This window comes from Epinephelus moara, chromosome 9, assembly GCF_006386435.1.
Source record: "Epinephelus moara isolate mb chromosome 9, YSFRI_EMoa_1.0, whole genome shotgun sequence".
Lineage (NCBI taxonomy): Eukaryota > Metazoa > Chordata > Actinopteri > Perciformes > Serranidae > Epinephelus > Epinephelus moara.
In genome coordinates this window covers 21902072-21923121 of record NC_065514.1, presented here as the reverse complement: position 1 = coordinate 21923121, position 21050 = coordinate 21902072, and the positions used below count along the sequence as shown (strand labels likewise).

Below are 21050 nucleotides of genomic sequence, written 5' to 3'. Positions count from 1 at the left end.
TCATCAGTATTCAGTTCAGCGATGCTGTAATGAACCCTGCAATGTCTCAGGATGACTAAATATTAATCCTGTTTGGATTTATGTCAATTTTGCATCTGTGCATAAATAAATTCTTTGAGGTTAGGTGCTAATTTAGAGTGCACATGAGCAGTGGGTTATGAATATGAAAAAATGGGACAAGACATGTAGATGCCATTGCAAATAGTCACTGGATTTAGTCAGAAGTAAACGTTTTCTCCTGTGAGAATCTATCTCCATCCTGCTGAAAGCTGCCTTCTGATTATTTTACTCATGAATTTGCTTTATGAAGACGTAAAAAGATTCACATACCCAGGCTTTATCATGTATATTTTTTTGTTATTCAGAAGTAAAAAGTTATTAAAAAAAAAGAATACAGAACATATTGCCAACATACTTTATACTACATATGCTGTATATTTAGACATCTGGTTCTGATTTCTTTTGAGTTTGAATTGACTTACTGCAAGTTGCTTTGGACAAAAGTGTCAGTTGAATGAATTATCATGTAATTTGTTAGTAATGCTGACATATAGAGTTAAAAGACACCACACTAATTCATCCTCCCCTCATCCACATACACACAAACACCCACATGTTCATGCTTTTAACAGAGCTAGAGGGGAAAATAGGACACCACCATGAAAACAGAAGTACAGCTGGACCAGGTGATTTGTCTTGTATTGACATGTCATGATGCTTTATTGGAATTGCATAGAAGGGTGCTGAAAATAACAAGTACTGTCAAGACCAAGACCAGACCAGTGCAAGTCCCACTTTGCATGACACCATAAAATGTGTTACGTGCAAACAATTGGTGCTCCTCAAATTAATCTGAAAGGTCCACATTCTTATAAAAACACCCACAGAAAACAATGAAGATTCCTTTTCATCATACTGTATATGTATGTATGAGTGTACCATGAGAAGTGTCTTGATAAAATATCCAAAAGGCATTGCAGAGGTGATTTTATGTATGGGAAATTGCCTTTGTGAGCAAACAAATGCAAACACTAAGGAGCTGAAATCAGTGTAACCATCATTTTTCACCACTGCTTTTTTTCTTTAAATTATTGCCTTATCAACAGTGAACAGGAAATTAACACTGCAAAACAAAATTGCCTGGAGAGTAGGTTTTACCCAACATAAATGAACATGTGGATGAAGATTCATCATACAGCATGAGAAGACACACAGCTACCCATGCATACACCCTACATGGACATAATTATACACATCCATCCATACACACACATAAACATTACTCACATACATACGTATTACACATATACATACGTGTACACACAAATATATGCATGTGAATCTACAAAGAATTAACCTCAAAATGATAACTAAAAAAAGGTTTTCTAACCAAAGTAATCAGCACTCCTTTTTTACTCAGGAAATTTATAATATCCCTGCAGTTGAGGTCTTGACCGGTCTTAAAATGAAATTTCCTACTCTCTTGTTGTCCAAGACTGAGACAAAACTTTGTTAAAATGTGATTGATTGATAAAACTGAGACCTTCAAAAAGTGGTCTAGGGACCAATCCCAAGTATGACAACACTGAAAATTACTAAACAGAGATTTTAAAAAGTGATATGAGCCACACACTGCTTCATAGACATGTACCATACACAGGGAAAGATAAAGCTGATCCTGCCATGGAAAGTACTAAGATTCCATTTCCATATCAGATAAAAAACACAGAGACATGCAAAATTATGATTTCACATGGTTGAATATTGACTAGAGGCCAAGTTTGGAAGGTTGAAAATGGCTCTAAGGGCATTTTCATGAGATCTTTCATTTTAAAATTGTATATAAAAGTGTAGAAATCTCTAATAACATTTAGGCTGTTGATACAGACTAATTTTGTGTTCATAAAACAAGGAAAATGTGCCTATCATTACATTCTGCTTTTCTTAAAACCACACTGGGACTCCAGTTTATATGCACAGCTAAAGTAGTTTGTGTAATAAGGTGTTAATGACGTTAATTCTGCACCATGCAGTGCAGGTCATTGAAACAATGGATTCTTTCAAGCTTTAACGCTTCCAGTGAATGCAGCGTCCAAAGTCCAGCTTTTGATTAATGGAAAACAATCCAAAGACATTCTGAGAGCTAAAACCACAAGCTCATATCAGAGGGAAACATTTTTACAGTGTTTGTAAAAGAAAAACGTCTCCCAATAGAGGCAATCTGAATGAGGGAAGATAAGATTTTAATGTTCCTTTTTTTTCCCTTCTCCATCTTTGTGCAGGCTGAATCCTCCCCCACTCTCGCTTCCCCTCGCTCTCGTCCTCCCACTGTAATTCAAATCTGATTTAACACCTCTGAGATAGGAAGGTTTTGAATTCCTTTTCAGTGTCTATCTCCATCCAAAAAAAAAAAAAAAAGCAGGCTCCATGAATTGAATAAGTGTTCAAATCATTTGTCACATGCACACTGATACTGCTAAAGGGAAAGACTCAAGAGAAACAGAGAGCAAACAGGAGATAATGAGTGAGGGAGAAGTGAGTGTGTGTGTGTGTGTGTGTGTGTGTGTGTGTGTGTGTGTGTAAGCGTGTTACATGAGAGCACTGGCTGTCCAGTGGAGCCGAGGATCTGTACATGTCCAATAACTCAAACAAACAGTGGTATGGACTGGCCTTTTGGCACGCTCGGCGACCACTGGCACGGTTTCTGAAGTGTGTGTGAGTGTTTGGCAGCAGTACATGTGCGTGACATGAAAAAGAGAGATGAGGAGAGCAGGAGTGAGCGCTCAGTTGTCTGACCCCGTGAGTCGAGTGATCACACTGAGCCGGGCTGCGACTGGACAGTGAGTGTTCTCCTCTTTCTTACAGTTTCTGTCTTCCTTAGGTTATGTAACAGGCAAGCCTGAGATGCAAGTCCTAAAAAAGCCCCAAAACAAAAATATTTCAAGCTCTTTTTTTTTTTTAAATCGTAGCCCCACATTGGGTGAGGCAAATCACCATAGATCTAAATCTATACTCTGAAACACTATGTATTTGAACATGTGCTCTATTTTGCCCTCCTCTACAGCCCCGAGTCAAAGTCAATTGCCACAAATTGATGTGTTGACAAGAACAACTGGTGTGTGATTGACTGTCAGAGCGAGGGGGAACACATATGTTTGCTGTGAGGGCATTTATTGATTGTGTGGCCTCTTCTCTCATACAGAAAAATGTACAGAACATTTGGTGATAGGGAAACATGTGATTCAATACCTGGTCTGACAGGTAAGATAACAGAATAACACCTACGAGGCAGTTGGGAAATTACAGGGAGTCCTTTGTGAGAGTGTGACAACATCTTAACACTAATCAGTGCTAAAGGTTTTGGAGATGATGACGGGATGGCAGCTCATGTCTGGGCAGGTCAAAGATAAACATGGGTCTGTGCAGGGACAGATAGTTTCTCCTATGTGACTCATCGCTGAAGGAAGAGAAGCAGAACAAGTGTCCCTGAAGTGCCAGAAATGGGTGCGATGTGTTTTGACTTTGTGGAATTTGGATGCATGTTGTGTGCAGGGATGCGGAGTGGGGTGAATGCAGCTTTCCAGCCTGGCTGAGAGAAAACTTTGATATACATCACATTACGTCACATCGAAACTGATGCACAATGATAGGATCTTTGGAAGGAGGAGGAAACACAGTTGACTCTTTGTTTAGATGGATTATAAATAGTCATCCTTGTCTCTTGATGGTAGCTTAACAGTACATCAAGTTACTGTGATATAGCAGTATGCTACTGTAGAATTACCGCTTTGAACTGGGATTTTGCTGTAAAATCTGCAGCAAATTACTATAATATATCTTAAAGGGGAACACCACTTAAGTTAAGAATTCCAAGATATTATTTCCATGGCTGAGGAAAGTTCAGTCAATATCTGTGAACATGATCTACTCTCTCTGGGAGGCAGAAACCAGAGAAGTTATGCTGCATTCAGCTCTCGTATGTTCCCATTTCATTTCATTTGTTGATAATAGTTTGAAGCTTAATATTACAAAGTGATTTTGTCCCAGGCTCATTGCTGCACCAGCATATCCCCTAAAATACCTACTGAACACCTACTGAAATATTGTTTTACCCCACTAATGCTAATAAATAACCTTTCTTACTAATCACGGTCACTCTACATGGACAGTTACAACTTTATCATATTACAAATTACATGTGAGTAAAATATTGACCTGCAACTGAAGTGAACTAATAAAAAGCTTATTACAATCAACCAAACATTTCTTTTTCAAACGCCATATTGCTGCATATATGACTTCAACTTGTCAAATCCTTATTCCAGCACCATATGAAGGGTCAGGTCATCTATAACACCTTTCCCAATGGAGTGCCCCAGGGATGACTCCTAACACCTGGTAATGAGTTTGCATTTTAGCACTCCCATTTCCCTCATCTTGAAGTCTATGGGTTTTTTTGAATGGGTTGTCAGTTAGATCCCCGAAATAAGTTCTGTGGTTAACACAAGCTTATGAGACTTATGTGATCACACTGAATGCGGCTTTATAGCCTTGTTGTGGTGGCGACGTTGAAGTCATGCGACCATGGTGTAATTCGTTTATAGCCTAACATTAGCTTTTTATCCCTGGCGATTGCATTTAGACTTCAAAAATCATGAAAGCGGTGTTCATTTGTGAAGATTATCTTGCGATTTCATGGACATGAATAACCCATTTATGAAGCTCATCCCAGTAATGATCATATTTGGGATACGGTGTTTACATGGGCACAGAGAAATCGGGTTATTTATATTCCCCATATTCATCCCAATTTCTTTCAGGGTACTCCGGCTAGCAATATTTGGGTTTCTCATGGTGTTTTTAAATGCTCAAACACATAAACAGGGTACTCAAAAAACCTGATCATAAACGGGTTATTCATGTCCATGTAAACGCACTTGTTGTTTGTTGCCGCAGAACTTATTTTCTGCAACAATTCAAAATCCACTGTAAAAATCCCATTGGCTTTTTAACGAAGGAACCAGGGTGATGCTAACTTCCATGTTGGCCTACAGAAAACCACCTACACTATCCATTGTCTGCAAAGTAGTTCCAGATTTTATTCATGATGACATCACTGATTTAAATTTCAGCACTCTAGTTTTTGGATTCAGGAAAGATTTCATGTTTACTAGTATTTTTGGATTGTCTTTGATCATAGGAACTCACCTGGCACATGACCGACCTTCAACCTTGAAATGTGGTTGAAATTATGTGAGTTGTTTTTTCAGCATTGAAACAACATTGAACAAAGTTGTAAAAAGGTTAACAAAATTCTCATTAATCAACATTAGAATTTCATAAAGACCTGTTTCAACGGTGAAACATTGTGAAATCAACCTTGATTCATCTTTCAAAATCAAAACATAATTCAACAGTGAATAAACAGTATGCCAGCTGGGAATAACATGTATGAATTTGGAAAATGGGCGTATGTAGGCCTACCCTTTAAATCTTTCTGACAAAGATGATGGTAAAGTTTGAGACTTAAAACCAACATAGGTAAATTGTTTACATATTAAAATTACATATTCCATCCCATCCAAAATGTAAGGTTATTTAATTAAGTGAAACAAAGGGCCTCTGTTCCCCATTACGCCTGTGTGTGTGGCTGTAAGGTGATAGTTTACCCAGCTCTTTCTGATTATATGGAGGCTTTATGAATAACGTCTCTGCATTAGTAATAACAAAAGCACAACTCAAACTGGAGCCTACCTCACGCCTCCGCCAATCAGAGCTGAGCTCGTGCACACCGCGGCCAATGGCTGGTCCCGGGACCCTCGCGCACAGCCGTTTGAAGGGCGGTCCTCGCTAGAAAAAGGAAAGTATGGATCACACAGCAGCGGAGTTTCGAGCTGGGAAGGTAGACGGTGAAAACGGTGAAACATAGGAATAATTTTAGGATAAAAGGCGTTAATAGGAGATGTATGTTGTTGTTCTGTAAACGTTTATTTATTTTATCACTCTGTATGTCCCGGAGTGTGTTTACATGAAGTGAGCCAACTTGTGTTGGTGTGTTTCTGATTGATTAGTCGCCGGAGATTAGCAGCACATTCATGGCTTTGATAGCGACCGAGCAGGGGTGCAAGCTGAACGGGACGTCGGCGATTTACGGCCGAGTTGGCCCGAGAAAAGAGGTGCTCCAGGGCAAGACTGAGAGCTTTAAAGCTGCCAAAATGCAGCCCAAAGAGACGGAGTATTCAACAGATGGCCTGCCCAAAGCCTTCCTGCACAGCCTGAGGACCCTGTTTGACATTTTGGATGATGCTGGACGGGGCTATGTCCACATCTCGGAGATAGAGAGCCGCTGGCAGGGGGCAGACACCCGGGACCTGCCCGGCGGGGTGCTGAACTGCCTCAGGCGGGTCACGCCACCGCATGGCTGCCTCACCTTTGAGCGGTTCGTAGCAGGGCTACGGTACTCCATGCTGAACCCGGAGCACAGCGCCCACTTCAAGGCCCAGGCTGCTGTGCACCCACACCCACAGCAGCCCCAGAAACCCGCCCCGCTGTCCACATGCAGTGTCGGGACACGGGTGGAGAACAAGGTCCGTCCGCTGGGGCCGAGCAACGTGACCAACACCCAGCAGCACCGGGCGTCCTCACTACAAAGCCGGGCCAGGCCGGAGGAGGGGCCCGGGTACCCCGCGTGTGGACCGGTGCGGTACAGCTCGGGCTTTGAGAGGTCCGGGCGGAGTTTGGAGCGGAATTCTGTCGCTCCGGGGGGCGGGTGTTACCGGGCCGACCCGGGCCATGCCACCAAGCCGACACAGCCTCAGCAGAGCCGGGTCAGGTCCATTGAGTCGCTCGCTCTGGAGTCACCGCAGCTCCAAGGACCAAGTAAGTGGTGCCATGAAAGCTATATGTGAAAAGTCCTTTATGATGTGCATGCGAGTGTGTGGAGGAGTTTGGGGACAGTTCATTGAGTTTATGATTATTGAGCTCATTGATAAGTTAAAAATCCATAACAACACACACTAACATACATCAGCTCTGATCTCATCTGCCAATCAGCAGCTCATGCAAGATGTTGTCATGCAGTTGTATCTGCACCTTACTACTTCCTTCCCCCTTTTAGTGATTTGTAATTCAACTTGGGCTGCAGTGATTGTTACTTTATGTGCTGTTTATTGATTGCTATTGATGTTTAGCTCATTAAATGTCAGGAAGCAGTGAATAATGCCCATCACAGTTTCCCAAAGTCCAAGATGAAGTCTTTAAGTAGTTTGTTTGTCTGACCAATAATCCAAAAGTCAAAGATAAATTTACAGTGATAGGAAACAGAAGACTTAACCACTTTTGCCTTTAAAAGACTCAGTTTTAATTTGCTACTGTTTCTGCCGACTTAAAACTCAAAATCTTATCTGGACACCAAAAAAATGTGCATGAGGATGGGTTAGAAGTAGAGCCCCTGCATCTCTGAATACCCACTCCAACACATAACCCACTCGAGACTGAATTCCCATGAGCAAGCCATTTGATTGCATGCACAACTAGAGTTGATAATGTCCGCTGCGGTCTTGCCAGCTTCGATCTCATATTCTAATTTAATTGGATGCAGTGATCCATGTAGTACACACAAGTGCACAATGTTTGCAGAGTGCTTGCATTTGCATGCTGGTGGCTGTAATCCAGAGGAAGCCCTGCAAAGGTAAAAATTGTGAGTTTAAAAGGGAGAATTTACCTAAATCTCAGTGGGGCTCAACAACAGTTATTGTTGGGTTTTGACAAGACATGTTAAGGTATCAGTATTATGTCACAGCTTAAACAGGACCTGTTTAAGGGCCTCTGCTGCAACCTAGTTTACTAATTGCCGTTGTTAACCCCAGGTCAGGTCAGAGGTCGTGTCAGAAATTCCAGCAGAAATGTATCTATCTCGAGGGTTCGCCTCGTGGAGGGAGCACAGTTATCCCCACCATGGCCCCTCTGACTGGGGAACGTGGGATGGTCAGTTGTGTGCATGTTCATTTGTTCGGTTTTTCCCTGGTGAGGCAGATGTAGGTTGGAGGAGCTGCTGCTGAGAAATTCCCAGTTTGCCTGCTCATTATCTTGTTCATACATAGAGGCTCTCACTCTCATACAAACTCACTTTTGTTCTTCGTTCTCTTGCAGTCATATAAGAGTTAGTTCACATGCTCTCTCTCTCTTGCTCACACACACACTCGACTAGAGTCTGTCCGAGTTTGCCTGATCTCTGTACAGCCAGGCCTGTCTGGAGCTATAAGAGTGACACTCTCTCTGTAGAGCCCTCGGGGCTTTCACTGCTTACACCACTTGCATTAGACTAGTGCAGTGTTTCGTTCAGATAGATGGATGGATAGAATGAAATTGAGTGAAAGGAAATCTTATACAACTATATAATATGACAATGCCCGTGTGCACAAAGCGAGGTCCATGGAAAAACTGAGTTTGGTGATGTAGTACTAGCACCTGCACCTCAACCCCATCCAACACCTCTGGAGTGAATTGCCCAACATAAATCGCTCTTGTGGCTCAGTGGGAGCAAATCCCTGCAGCCAGGTTCCCAAAATCTTGTGGTTAAGCAGCTATTACAGCAGCATATTAATGCCCATAGTTATGGGATGAGATTCTGCATCCAAAAAATCACATATGTGTGTAACATTATGTCCACATACTTTTTTCAGTCGTCCACATGTAGACCAGCAGTGTCGGTGCTGTAATCTCTCACATGCAGCCAAACCCTGTTGGATTAGGCAAGATTACAGCAGACAGGCCAGGGCCTGCTGAATCACGGCAGCGGTGAAATCCTCCCCAACACCCTGGACATCACCACAAAGTCCTGCCACTCTCCTTCACTTTCTTGTGGTTTTTGTAAAGGGGCAGCGGTGTTCACTTAAATAAAAAAATCTGATAATGATAAAATATGTGGGGAATGCAATTGCAAATATACCACTGAGATGCTTTGCCAAGTTTACACACAATTCAGAAGGCTTGGAGTTCATCTTTCACTCCATCAGACCTGCATGTCTTTCAGCTGTGATAGGAAATCCTCAGGAACCCATCGAAAACGTACACACACAAAGCAGCGAAGATTGAATGAGAGTTGAAGGGGAGTGGGCAGAGAAATCTTTTTGTATGTTATCTTTGGAATAACTGAGTTTCACAGTTTGTCATTGAGCTTGGAGACAGCAGCTGACAAAGCAAACTCAGCATACGGCCTATTTAGTAGCTGCTTTGGAGCTTTCAATCATATCACATGATCTTTCTTGGCAGATGGGGTTTGCAGTTGAAGTTAGTTTGAATCTCAGCACCTCTCTGTCATTCCCTTGATCTCAACAAACCCTGCCAAAAAATCAGAAAGTGTTACTTACTCCCCACTGATTCACTAAAGACTTGCTTTAGGTTTCATTAATTCAAGGAGGTTGCCCCGTATTGTTGAGATTCCTGAGACGGGCTCTCCAAAGTGTGTGTTCAAGCTCAGATACTTCACATATTTCCGTCTGCTCCACTGAGCTCATCTTCAGGCAAGTAATCAAACAAGGGGCCGTGATTGAGTTCAGTGGCGAGACATATTTGCAGAGAACAGCTCCCTCCTGTGGTATGCACTGGCAACTTAAATGCATCACCGGACTACAATAATGTTTAGTCTCTAGTTTTCTTGGTCTTCTTCATTACTGTCTGTCTACAGACGTGGACAGTGTAATAACATTAGATAAATTTTATCTCATATTTGCTAGATCACGGGCTGATTTAGAATGCATGCATGGATTTGCAAAATCCATGAAATGCATTAATTGAAAATTTAAAACTGATAAATGTCTCATACACTAATAATCATGCCTCAATTTTATAAGTGTTAATAATTTTTCAGCTATTAAAGCTGTACATTGTGGCCAGAAGTATGTTATATTCTGCAACAAATATTTGAGTATTTTTAATTGCTGACATTATTAGGGAGAGTGTTTCAAAGAATACAAAGTGTTTTTTCCCCCTGTACTGTTACTACAGCTATGTTCAACAGGCAACCAGTAAATCTGCAGTGATTACAGAGAGCATACCAGACTGCAGTGTTGAAATTGATCATAATCTGTCTGTTTCCCATTTGTTAAGGTGTTGTGAAATCAGGTTTACCAAGATCCCAGAGTGAATCAGCAACAGGATTTACTGGAGGCTCCAGGCGACACGGGCGGAGTCGGGAAGAGCAGAGGCGGCATACCATATCCAACGGAGTGGATTACGGCATGGTTGGTACACACGTGCAAACACACACACACACTGGAACAGTCTCGACAAAGCATACCTGTCAAAGTTTCATCAAGGGGCCACGCCTCGGCCAGGTTTCAGTTAGAAACATTTCTGGCTGTCAGTGCTGTACATGCATGTGGTTTTTCATTAATAGCTGGTTAAACAGCAAACTAGGTTATAGGTTGACATTACATGTAATGATGGGTGGGTCTGCGGTGGATACGCCCAGTTTTTAGTAACTTACCCACAACAGATCCAGCTGTTTGTTACTAGACAGATGCACCCACCATTTCAAACTCCTTTAATTTGAAACCCTCTGGTCTTCATAGGTGACTTGCACGTCACTAGTTCACATTTATACGTCATTCTCAAGCTCATACTTGGATTATAAACCAAGGTCTGGGCAATGTGTGGCTGATTCTAATATAGAAGACATTACTGCAGCTTGGAAATATTTCTTTTTACTTCTGGTTTAGATTACAGCGTTAGCAGTAGCAGTTGAGCACATCTACTATAGTAGTAGCTCTCTGTAGTAGTCCTGGGACTACAGTATCATTTCACTGCTGTGTGTTTTTATTCTTACACTCATATTCTCCATCCCTATGTGTATTTTGTTCTTTTGTATTTTTAGTATGCATCGTGTAATAAGCTACAGGGGGACTTAATTTCCCTCGGGATTAAAGCGTCTATTTATCTATCTACAGTACAAAAGAATAAAGCAGTTTGGCAGCAATCAATAGATTCTGTTACAATGTCTACTGAGATCATCATATCGTTCCACTGTTATAGAATTTACACAGCCTTCAGTCAATGGTGATTTCAAGTTGAGATAATACTCTGGATTTTTATTTTATTTTATTTTATTTAAATTTATATATATTTTTAATTTAATTTAATTTAATTTAATTTAATTTAATTTAATTTAATTTAATTTTATTTTATTTTATTTATAGTAGGTCATCTATTATTGAGATGGTGTCAATTAGTTGACTGACAAAAGATTAATCAGAAACAATTATAATTAATAGCAAAAGTGCCAAAAGAAATGTCCAGCTTCTCAATTATAAGATTTTCTGCTTTTCTTTGTCTGATATGATGGTAAATTGAATTTTTTTGGCTATTGGACCTTTGGTTGGGAAAAACCCCCCATTATAATATGTTGTCTTTGGCTCAGTAAAGTTTCTCACTTCTTTTTTGTTTTTTACATTTCTTTCGAATAGTCTTTAATATCCAGTATTTTTGTGCCAGTTGTTAAAACTGACAAAGTGTGACACATTGTTCTTTAGTATCTATCTGTATTTTAGTTGTGTTAAGTTGGAAAAAGAGTCAGTGGATCAGAGAGATATACGCAGCATTCCTAATCACATGCTTTTCTTTTTACTTTTGGTACATGCTGCAGCTCCCCTTACAAAGTACATACTGTTACTTGGAGTATGCTCACAGTTGGAACATACTACTTTGTCATAACATTGCCAAATTTGGAGTGATGTGTATGTGATTTGGAACGCAGCAGATCTTAATGTCATTGGTTAACGTCACCTTGGAAAAACAACAAAACACCAGTTGCTGGATTTGCCAGGTACGGAGATCAAGCTGGGGGGCTCTACTGTTCTTTCTTTGCAGTGTATGTAGTTTTAACTTTTAAGTTATATTTGCATACATTGTATATTGTCTGAAATTGATTGACTACAGTCACTGCAGCTTCTGTCAGCTGTCAATGAGCTGTCATCTGTCTACGCTGTGGGTTAGTACAGCCAGAGAAGCAAGCTGGCTTTCACGCTGCAAAATGCTACAGGATGCAATAGCATGCATGCTGCATTTTGCATGTTTTATACTATATCAGGACTTACTGAAACTTTTTCTGACATACTAAATATTATAGAACAGGGACTGATATGTCAGAACATTATTTTCATATCAAAGTAAACTGTAGAAGCATGAATATTCAAGGAAAATGAGAAGGGGAAAAAAGAAGGTGGCCTAATAGAGGCTCTTCTCCACTTCACTCTCTATTGGCCCCAACTCTCCCCTCCCATCCCTCTGCCCGCTGCCTCCCCCTCACTCTGCCCCTCCCACCCTCCAGTTGGGAGCTCATGCCTCCCTTCACTCTCCGTCTCTCCCCCTGCCTCACCATTTCTCACTCTCTCCAACTCGCCTCCTCTCTCCCTCTTTCTCTCCCCGTTTGTGTCGCCGTCTCCGTCTCTTTTCCCCCTCGGCCTCTGTGTCTGGAGAGGCTGACTGACCGACTCCCCTCCTTCTCCCTCCCTCCCTGCCCCTCTCCTCCTCCCCCTTCCCTCCGGCCCTCCCACCCAGGCCGACTTGGCCCGCTGCTGCCCTGATGGTAGTGAGCCGGGTCGGGCCCAGGGGCCTGGTTGAAGTAGAGGACTCGCTCGGCCGGCCCGGCCCAGCCTGGACAGCTGTGTTGGCTGCTTACACTACCGTCTTCATCCCCCTCAGCAGTAGTCTCTACAGCAGCAAGGCTCTGCATTTTTTCCTCTGGGTGAGTAGGACGAGAGGGACGGAGACGTACAGGGAGAGATGGTTGTAGTGGAGGAAATTAAAGTTTGTCTTTGAGATGAGTGTATTTCAGGATTTGATGTGCATCAGGTTGTTTTGAGACAAATAGAAAGTTCAACTGTTATTTCAGTGTGTATGTTGAACAGGATACTGTAAACTATTTATTTGTGCTATTTTTAGGGACTTTGGGGCTTGTTTGTTGGCTCTTACTGTCAAGCTTCAGGGTTTGCACTCGTGCTGAGACAAGAAATGAATCACTTATTAGACTGAAATACTTAATTGACAGCAATGTTTCAAGTAGTTTCTCAAGAAAAAATGACGTTTGCTAGTAACAGTTTCTCAGATGTGAGGATGTTGTATTTTTACAATTTTATACCATTGTAAATTGGATATCTACAGTTTTTTAGACAAAACAGGTCATTGGGAGAAGTTGATGGGCATTTTTCAGTCTTTTCTAACTTTTAATTAACTAAACGTTTAATTGATTAATTAGATCAATAATCTCTTTAAGGGACTTGTTTTTGTTGTGTAACAAGTTGTGGTATTGTAGAGCTTCAGGTTATGGACAATGCTGAAAAGAGTCAATTGATGTTGTTAAATGTGTGGATTTGCTGCTTTTGTCTCTTTATTATGAACCTAAATTAAATATCTTTTGGTTTCAAGTTTGTTGGACAAAACAAGCATTTCAAGATGTAAAGTTTGACTCTGAAACTTCTGATGGGCACTTCTTTGTATAGCCTTTGCTGGAAGAATAAATGTATTCAATTATTTCACCTGAAGACGGAGTGCCTTGGGGATTCTTCCCATGGTTTTTGCAGTAAGTTGAGACTTCTGGGTTGTTGTTTTTGGCATTGTTCTTTATTTTCTGACATTTTATAAAATAAACAATTATTTAACTCATCAGAAAAAAGTGGAATGATAAACCCTTGTAAATAGTATCAGTAAACTGTCCTTTTTAAGGCACTTTTGCACATTCTACTGCCCCTGGCCTCCTGCTGTATTGGCCTTCAAGGTTCAGAACATACTGTTTCACAGTGCTTTGTAGTTACACTCTGAAAGGCTGTTATGTTCTTCTTTGTGCTCAACAGCTCATGCAACGGGTGTCATGTTATTGTATGTGCGTTGTTGTGTGTATTCATGTCTGTTCATTCAGCTAGCACACACACACACACACACACACACACACACACACACATGCACAAACTTTTCCATAACCTTTCAGCCACTCGCTGCTCTGCTCCCTCTCTGTGTGTATTTTCTCTTTCTCATTTTTTAAACAGTGGGTTTTTGCTGCACATTCATGCAGCCTGACACTGGGTCGTGCTTCATTCTAGACACGGACCCCTACCCCTCCGACCTCCTTCTCTTCCCCTAACCCCCCCCCCCCCCCTTCCTCTCTTCCTCTGTGTGTACTCTCACTACAGGCTCTCTGGGAAAGAGCACAAATATGTTAAAGAGGGTTTGATATGAGACACTTAAATCCTTTGTCCTGTTTTAGTTTGCTCTTACAAAATGTATCCCTGTGAGTGTTCTAAACAACACAGATGAGCGATGATCGCAGGAATGTACTGAGCTACACAGGGGACGCAGGGATGGAGTGATGGGTGGATAGAAAGATGACACACCAGGTGGCTGAATGCCAGCAATGAGGCCTGGACTGTGGCAGTGTGCCGCATGGACAGCCTGGTCAGCACAACTCAATGCAGCCTTGCTGGGGTGCGCGCGCACTCTCACACACACACACACACACACACACACACACACACACATCTCTCTTTCTCTTTCACATACACACGCTGGGGTGGCCATAGCTGAAGTGCTGTTTACCCCATTCTTAGGTTGCTGTGCAGTTGCCATGACGCTGGACTGATTGCTCCTCTAAACATTGTTCAGGATGGGAGAGAGTCCGGCACAATTGGTATGGCGCCATTGTCTCCGCCGGCACAAAAGAGTTTGCAGATGCCCTTGTGAAAAGATGGGAGTTTGTCTACCATGCGGGCTGTTGGCAGCCAGAAATCAATAATTACATTTAATCTTGGCAGCGATCTGAATGCTGTCTCAATGATGGCATGGGAAATACCAAAATAAAATGTCCCTATGTGAGATCTGCGCGGAGAGTGACTTCAGGCGAGTTTGTTTTTGTCTGTTCTTAATCACATTTTTTCTCTTCCACCCCTTTCCTGTCCCCCTCCTCTTCACTCTGCAACAACATACCCTCCTTTTTAACTTTCAACTCACACAGTTGAAGCAAATGAAAGAGCTGGAGCAGGAGAAGGACTCCCTGCTGGCGGGCCTGGAAGTGGTGGAGCGGGCCCGCGAGTGGTACCAGGGCCAAATCCACAATGTCACAGAGAGACAGCGGCAGGTTGGCCAGAGCTCCCACTGCACGGTCAGTTCACACACTGGTCTAAAACTGGTAAAAGTAGTGACGATGAAACTTGTTGTACTATATACAATACAGATTTATAGCCGTTTAACTTGTTCTTTTTATAATTTCAAATAAAACAACATTAACAAACAATCTGACGATAAAAAAAAAAATGAATGATGGTTGTCAAAATATCGTTTTTTTTTTTTTTTAATACCACGTGTTTAAAACCATACAATTTCCATTAATTATACATTCGTTGGTATCGAATGGTGTTTGTTCAGTAACTTTATCTGTTCGAGCACTGTGTGCGAGTTGTACATTTAAAAAAATGATCCTGTTAAATGTGCCGAGGACTTATTTTCCTCTTTGTCTTGGTATGAAAGAGGTATCGAATATCGTTTTTTATACTTGTATTATGTTGAAGTCTAAATTTTAGTATTGTGACAATATTACTATGAACTATTTATCTGTTGGGAGAGGTTTATAGTTTGCCCTAAATATAAAGTATCAGATTTTGGTGTCAGTCCCACAGAACAGAAAATTAAGGGCTACATATTTCAGTTGTTTTTAATCACATTCAGCAGTCAGGGTAAAATACCTTGCGGCAGAAGAAGAGGCAGACATTTTTTCTTCCCACAGTAGCCTCAGTAATCGGTCATGAGTTTTTTTCCAGTATGAACTGGTGGTTGTAAAAGAATATGATCTAAAGTATTGAAAAAAAAAAGATTTGACAGTGTTCTTCCTCAGATTATCCCTTAATGTTTTGCTCGATTTGAACAAGACTGACTTGATTGTTAGAAAACAACCTGATAGCAAAGCACCAGCTGGTGTTAATTTGTCTTGTTGTGTGTTTTGACTGAGTCATGTAACTGTTCCCTCTTTATTTGCTGTTTTAAATTGCCTTTAACCAAAGCTTGTCCTGGGTTTGTGAGGTCTTCGTCCCTTCTTGTCATGACATTTTTCATACCTTTAACTACTCTCTTTAATTTCACAATTGTCTTTTATGTTCTTTCCACTCAGGATTTCTTCACAGAAGCCAATCAGAGTCGCATGAATGTTCTAATACCCAAACTGCAAGAAGTCAACCGCTGCCTTAATGACCTTATAACCTGCTCTGGGATGGTGAGTGTTTGCTGCCCCACTGACTCTTGCATTAAAACCTACAGATTGAGATCGGTCAAGTATTTGTCAGTGTCTCACAATCTCATGATAATGTAAATGTGGATGTTTTTACAGATGTTTCGATACTTGTTCACTGTGATTCACTGCTGTACAAAACTAGAACTTTCCAATGTATTGATGAATGGATTTTGGAGAGACTGCAACTGGATCTGATCAGTATCTGCTCCACTCCAGCTTGGTGGTACTAAAAGACCCTCTAAGGAGTTGTATATTCAGTTTTTCTGAAGAAGTACATTTTGTTTTGATGGTTTTAAGCCTGCATTAGTATTATCACAGTTAACCATAGCTGTAAATGCAGCGTGTTAACAACTAGAGGGGTTAGCTCTGTCGTGTCGTCCAAATATGGCTCCGGAGCCCCCAAAAATGGTATTCGGGATAGCCCAATAATATATTTGGACCATGGTCAATCTTAGAACCCACTGGCTATCGACTGACAACAATAAAGCTTCTGGGGGCAACGGCCAATATTTTGGGACATCCAGTGAAGACAGCAGATATATGGGCGAAGACCCTCCTCTGTGTTCCGCTCATTGTTAACAGTTCAATTAGCAACTGCAGTGGTTAGCATTGTAGCCTCACAGCAAGAGGGTTCCTGGTTCGAACCCTGGGGTGGGGGAGCCTTTCTGTGCAGAGTTTGCATGTTCTCCCCGTGTCAGCATTGGGTACTCCAGCTTCATCCCACAGTCCAAAGACATGCAGGTTAATTGGTGACTCTAAGTTGACCGTAGGTGTGATTGTGAGTGTGAATGGTTGTCTGTGTCTACATGTTAGCCCTGCAAAAGTCTGGCCACCTGTCCAGGGTGTACCCCGCCTCTTCCAATACCAAAATCTTGTACCATTGCCTACGTACATGCAGATATGTGTTCATAGAGATTAGACCATGCAAAATACCTTTTAAACATCAGCATCTTTACATCGTCACTATGAGCATGTTAGTATGCTGATGTTAGCATTCAGCTCATGGCACAGTAGGTTGGCCGTAGACAATGTTAAAACGCCGACATGGTTTAGCTGTAAACCAAATAATTGTTACTGGGAAATTTGTGTGACTCAAAGCTGAACGCAGTAAATGCTCAATCTCAAAATATTCAGGGAAATTCTGAAACTGAAATAGACAAAGTGGGTTATGATAAGCTGGGTCTACCAGACATGTAAATTATGACTCTTTCCCTTTAACACTGGTTCCTCTTTGTCTCTCAGCAGTCATTTCCTTCCAGCGCTGCACAGACAGCCACTAACCCCCAGCCTCCTGGTCCAGCTCCTCCACAAGCCATCCAGAGACTGAAAGACCAGAACCGACTCCTCACACAGGTCTGACACAGTCTACACGCTGCCAGTAGCCTCTAAGAGTTACCACCAGACACTCATCTCATTTATTTTCCTTCTTCTCATTAAGGAGGTGACAGAGAGGAGCGAACGGATCGCCCAGCTGGAGCAGGAGAAGTCTGCCTTGATAAAACAGCTTTTCGAGGCTCGGGCCCGCAGCGCACAAGACACCAGCACCATGGACTCCACCTTCATCTGAAAACAATTACACTCCACCCAGCACCATAGCATGTTAGCGCCACTTTTCAGCTGGGAGTCATCACGACGCTGGTTCTGGAGCAAAACTTTTATAAGCTGACTGTTGTTTACCCACACATGTAGCAGTGATGCACCTTTTTTTAGCCATGAGACGCCAACACACCCGAGTGAAGCATGTGACCACTCCACCCCAAACCAAAACATGCACTACCTAGATGTGAACTCTCCCAGGAAGACGTGACCCCGAATGACTTAACCTGAGAGTCTTTTTACTTGCTGCCTTTTACTTTTCCTGCATAAACGAAGCTGAAAAGACTGGGACACTATTAAGAAACCAGTCGGGTCTCGTGAGATCTCATCACTCCAGTTCTTGCGGATTACAGCATCCGCAAGATCTCCACTCCCACAAGACTTTTTTTTAACTTCTGCTGCTCGTCTGCACAGGCATCATAAAGAAAACATGAACTCAGTAGGGGGATGATTTCTGTTGGAATAAAACGCCATATTCTTACAGTTTAATAAGAAAACAAATCATAAGCTGCATCTGCTTGCTGTGACCTATCAATTACATTTTTGTTAGTTTGGTACTTTGAGCTAAATGATAAGAAGATACACTTTTCCCATGTCTTTCAGTATTTCCTTATTTTTAATGTAACTGAATACTATGTTTACCTGACATTGGCTTTCTGGGTTTTAGTTTTTTTTTTCTTTCAAACACATAGAGACAGGAATTACTGAAAAGAACTGTTTTTATATTACAGTAGCATGTTTAATGTTAAGACCTTTAATGAATTTTGACGTTTTTTTTAAAGTTTGAAAAGAAAAAAAGAGATGGGAGGACAGCCTACAAGCCATCGAGATGTAGAGGCAGAGACGGACGAGAGAAGTTTGGAAGTTTGCACGTAGAAGAGAGCTGAGGAGGACAAACATGGCAGACGATGAATGTGTCAGAGCCCGAGCTGCTTGGTTGGGAGAAATAAAAAAAAGGAAATCACTTTGGCTATCTAGTGCTACATCCCCTGTATGTCTTTTTACAGTGGATTCTTTGCATGGCTCATGTTTTCAGCTCCAAAGTATTTATCCTCTGAAGAGATTTCTGTTTGAAACCTGGAGATTAAATGTTAGCACAGATGTTAAAACCCATTTTGTCCTCGTTAAGTGTCTCTTTTAACCAGGATGAGCCTGGAGGCGGTTGGCTTTAGGACTAAAACTGTAAAAACACTCAGCCATCCACAAAGTTTACAAGAGAAATATTTAGTTAGTGGGTGGCAGTAGAATAAAAAAACATTGTAGTTTTATAACGGATCTGTATGGTACTGCTGGGATGTCTGCACATAACATATTGTTAATGTCTTTCCCACTTGTTTGATTGTATGTTTCTTGCTGCTCAAACTACATTATGTGTGAGTGAAACTCTTTTCCTTCAGCTTTCTATCGAGAGTACTCAAATTCAGATAAAATGTAAAATAATAAATACGACCAAACAATGTCGACTGCAGTGCGGTGGTTTGTTGCAACGTGTGTTTAGCAGGGTCTGGATTTCTGTCACAACTTTACATACTTCCAAGGTGTGTGGAGAAGGGAGGGAAGTGTAAAGAGGTCAAAACTCCAACAATTAAGTGGTTCTTTATGCTACAAATGTTGCTGGAGCTGTGACCTCTTTTGCTATTTGTTTTTCTCAGTATCTGTACAAAGCTGTCATACACATACACAAGAACACATAAAGCTGGGGTGGAAATCTGGAGAATCTGAAAACACACCCTTCTCCTGCAGCTCTCCCCTCTCTGCCCCAAGCCCCTCCCACCATACAAGCATGGTACGCATTTCATACAGTAACCCAGTATTTCATGTACATTGATTTGTTAAATCTCATGTCATTGTACAGTTCAGTTGTACAGTTCATCCGCTCCACCCGTTTCCCATTTATCAGACCACAAATAAGACAAGATTAGCTAGGTCAGTGGTTCCCAACTGGTCCAGCCACAGGATCCAGTTTTCTCCTTAGACATTAGTTCAAGGTCCACACCGTTTAATATATTTAGCACCATACTTGCATTTAGCTGTGTCATCAAGCTAGTTTGCTGTCCGTCAAGTAGCTGTCCACTAGTCACTGAGTCTACAGGAAGAAACAGCACTTCAAAAGAAAAGCTCTGTGCCGGAAATTCACTATACTGCAAAATAAAGTGTGTTTTTTACAAACTTGACACATTCGTGAATCACCCTCGGTCCATTCAGAATGGATCCATGACCCACTTTTAGGCCCTGACCCACCAGTTGGGAACCCCTGAGCTAGACAGTGCACCCATAGGTCCCTCCACCTCGCTTCCCGCCACTCTAGACTGCTACCCTGGGAGGAGAACAGCCCAAACCCCCTAGTTCTTGGTGTCGCAGCAGGCTGGTAACCATCAGCAGCACTGGGTCTAACCTGTGTAACAGCAGCAACAGAAAGTCTGCAGATTCGGCAGAGATTAAGGGCTGTCTGGGATTTGCGCTGGCTGGTTTCGGGTTGCTGTGGCCGGTGACTGGGGGTCAGTCTCTGGAGCTGCTGCTCGCTCTCCTCCCAGTGAGCTGGTCTGTAGCAGCAGAAAGTGAGGTGAAGGACACACTGTGATTCGAGGCTCTTGCTAAGGTTAGCTACATAAACATAAACTTGAAACCGCAGACACGAGACTTAAGCTTGGTTAGCAGAAGGCTAAACTATTAGTAACATTTTCTCTCTATCTCTGAAACACCTTGCTAATATTGACATGTTGTATATCATTTATTGTCAGATTTTCTTTTTGCCTCGCTTTTTGATAAGTCAGTCTTCCTTTTTTTGGGCTGCTTTGCAATGTAGACAGTTGTTGGCAATGCTAAAATAGCAACTTCCTCTGTGAGATTGTCTGCCATTAAATCAGGCTTTCACCGAATGGACATGCACGTGCATCTGCATTTGTAGGACAGCCAATAGGAACATTAGAAAAGCTTATTATGTTTTTTTTTAATAAGGTTTTGTACAGACGTTAGGGTAAAAGATAAATCTGTTTCTATCAAAAGGTCACTCTGTTCTCAACATTAAACTCCTTAACTTAGCAACTCTAACCATTAAGTGGTTTTACTTCTTGTCTGCTTTCTTATTTTGATAAGCATGAACGGCCATGTGAAGTGTTTTCCATTTTATACACAGTGTCTAAAGAGCTGTTTAAAAGAAAAAGAATCTCAACTCTCCGTA

The 21050-nt window shown here is 41.7% G+C and overlaps 1 protein-coding gene across 2 annotated transcripts; it reads left to right on the top strand.

The window, feature by feature from the left end:
• Positions 1-5855: 5855 nt before the first annotated feature.
• sapcd2 (suppressor APC domain containing 2) lies at positions 5856-19326 on the top strand. 2 transcript variants are annotated; one of them, XM_050053605.1, is made up of 6 exons: positions 5856-6879; positions 10111-10244; positions 15005-15151; positions 16154-16255; positions 17519-17626; positions 17712-19326. In XM_050053605.1, the coding sequence occupies exons 1-6, from the start codon at positions 6096-6098 to the stop codon at positions 17838-17840; spliced, it is 1404 nt and encodes a 467-aa protein (XP_049909562.1). In that variant the 5' UTR covers positions 5856-6095; the 3' UTR covers positions 17841-19326. The 2 variants fall into 2 exon arrangements, with proteins under 2 accessions (XP_049909562.1, XP_049909561.1); XM_050053604.1 differs by having other exon boundaries at positions 17516-17626.
• Positions 19327-21050: the final 1724 nt, after the last annotated feature.

Excerpts from the sequence above, each read along its gene's own strand:
- sapcd2 (XM_050053604.1), top strand. The coding sequence starts at position 6,096 with ATGGCTTTGATAGCGACCGAGCAGGGGTGCAAGCTGAACGGGACGTCG. Across the intron at positions 10,245-15,004 it reads ACGGAGTGGATTACGGCATG|TTGAAGCAAATGAAAGAGCT; the intron begins GTTGGTACACAC and ends CAACTCACACAG. Across the intron at positions 15,152-16,153 it reads GCCAGAGCTCCCACTGCACG|GATTTCTTCACAGAAGCCAA; the intron begins GTCAGTTCACAC and ends CTTTCCACTCAG.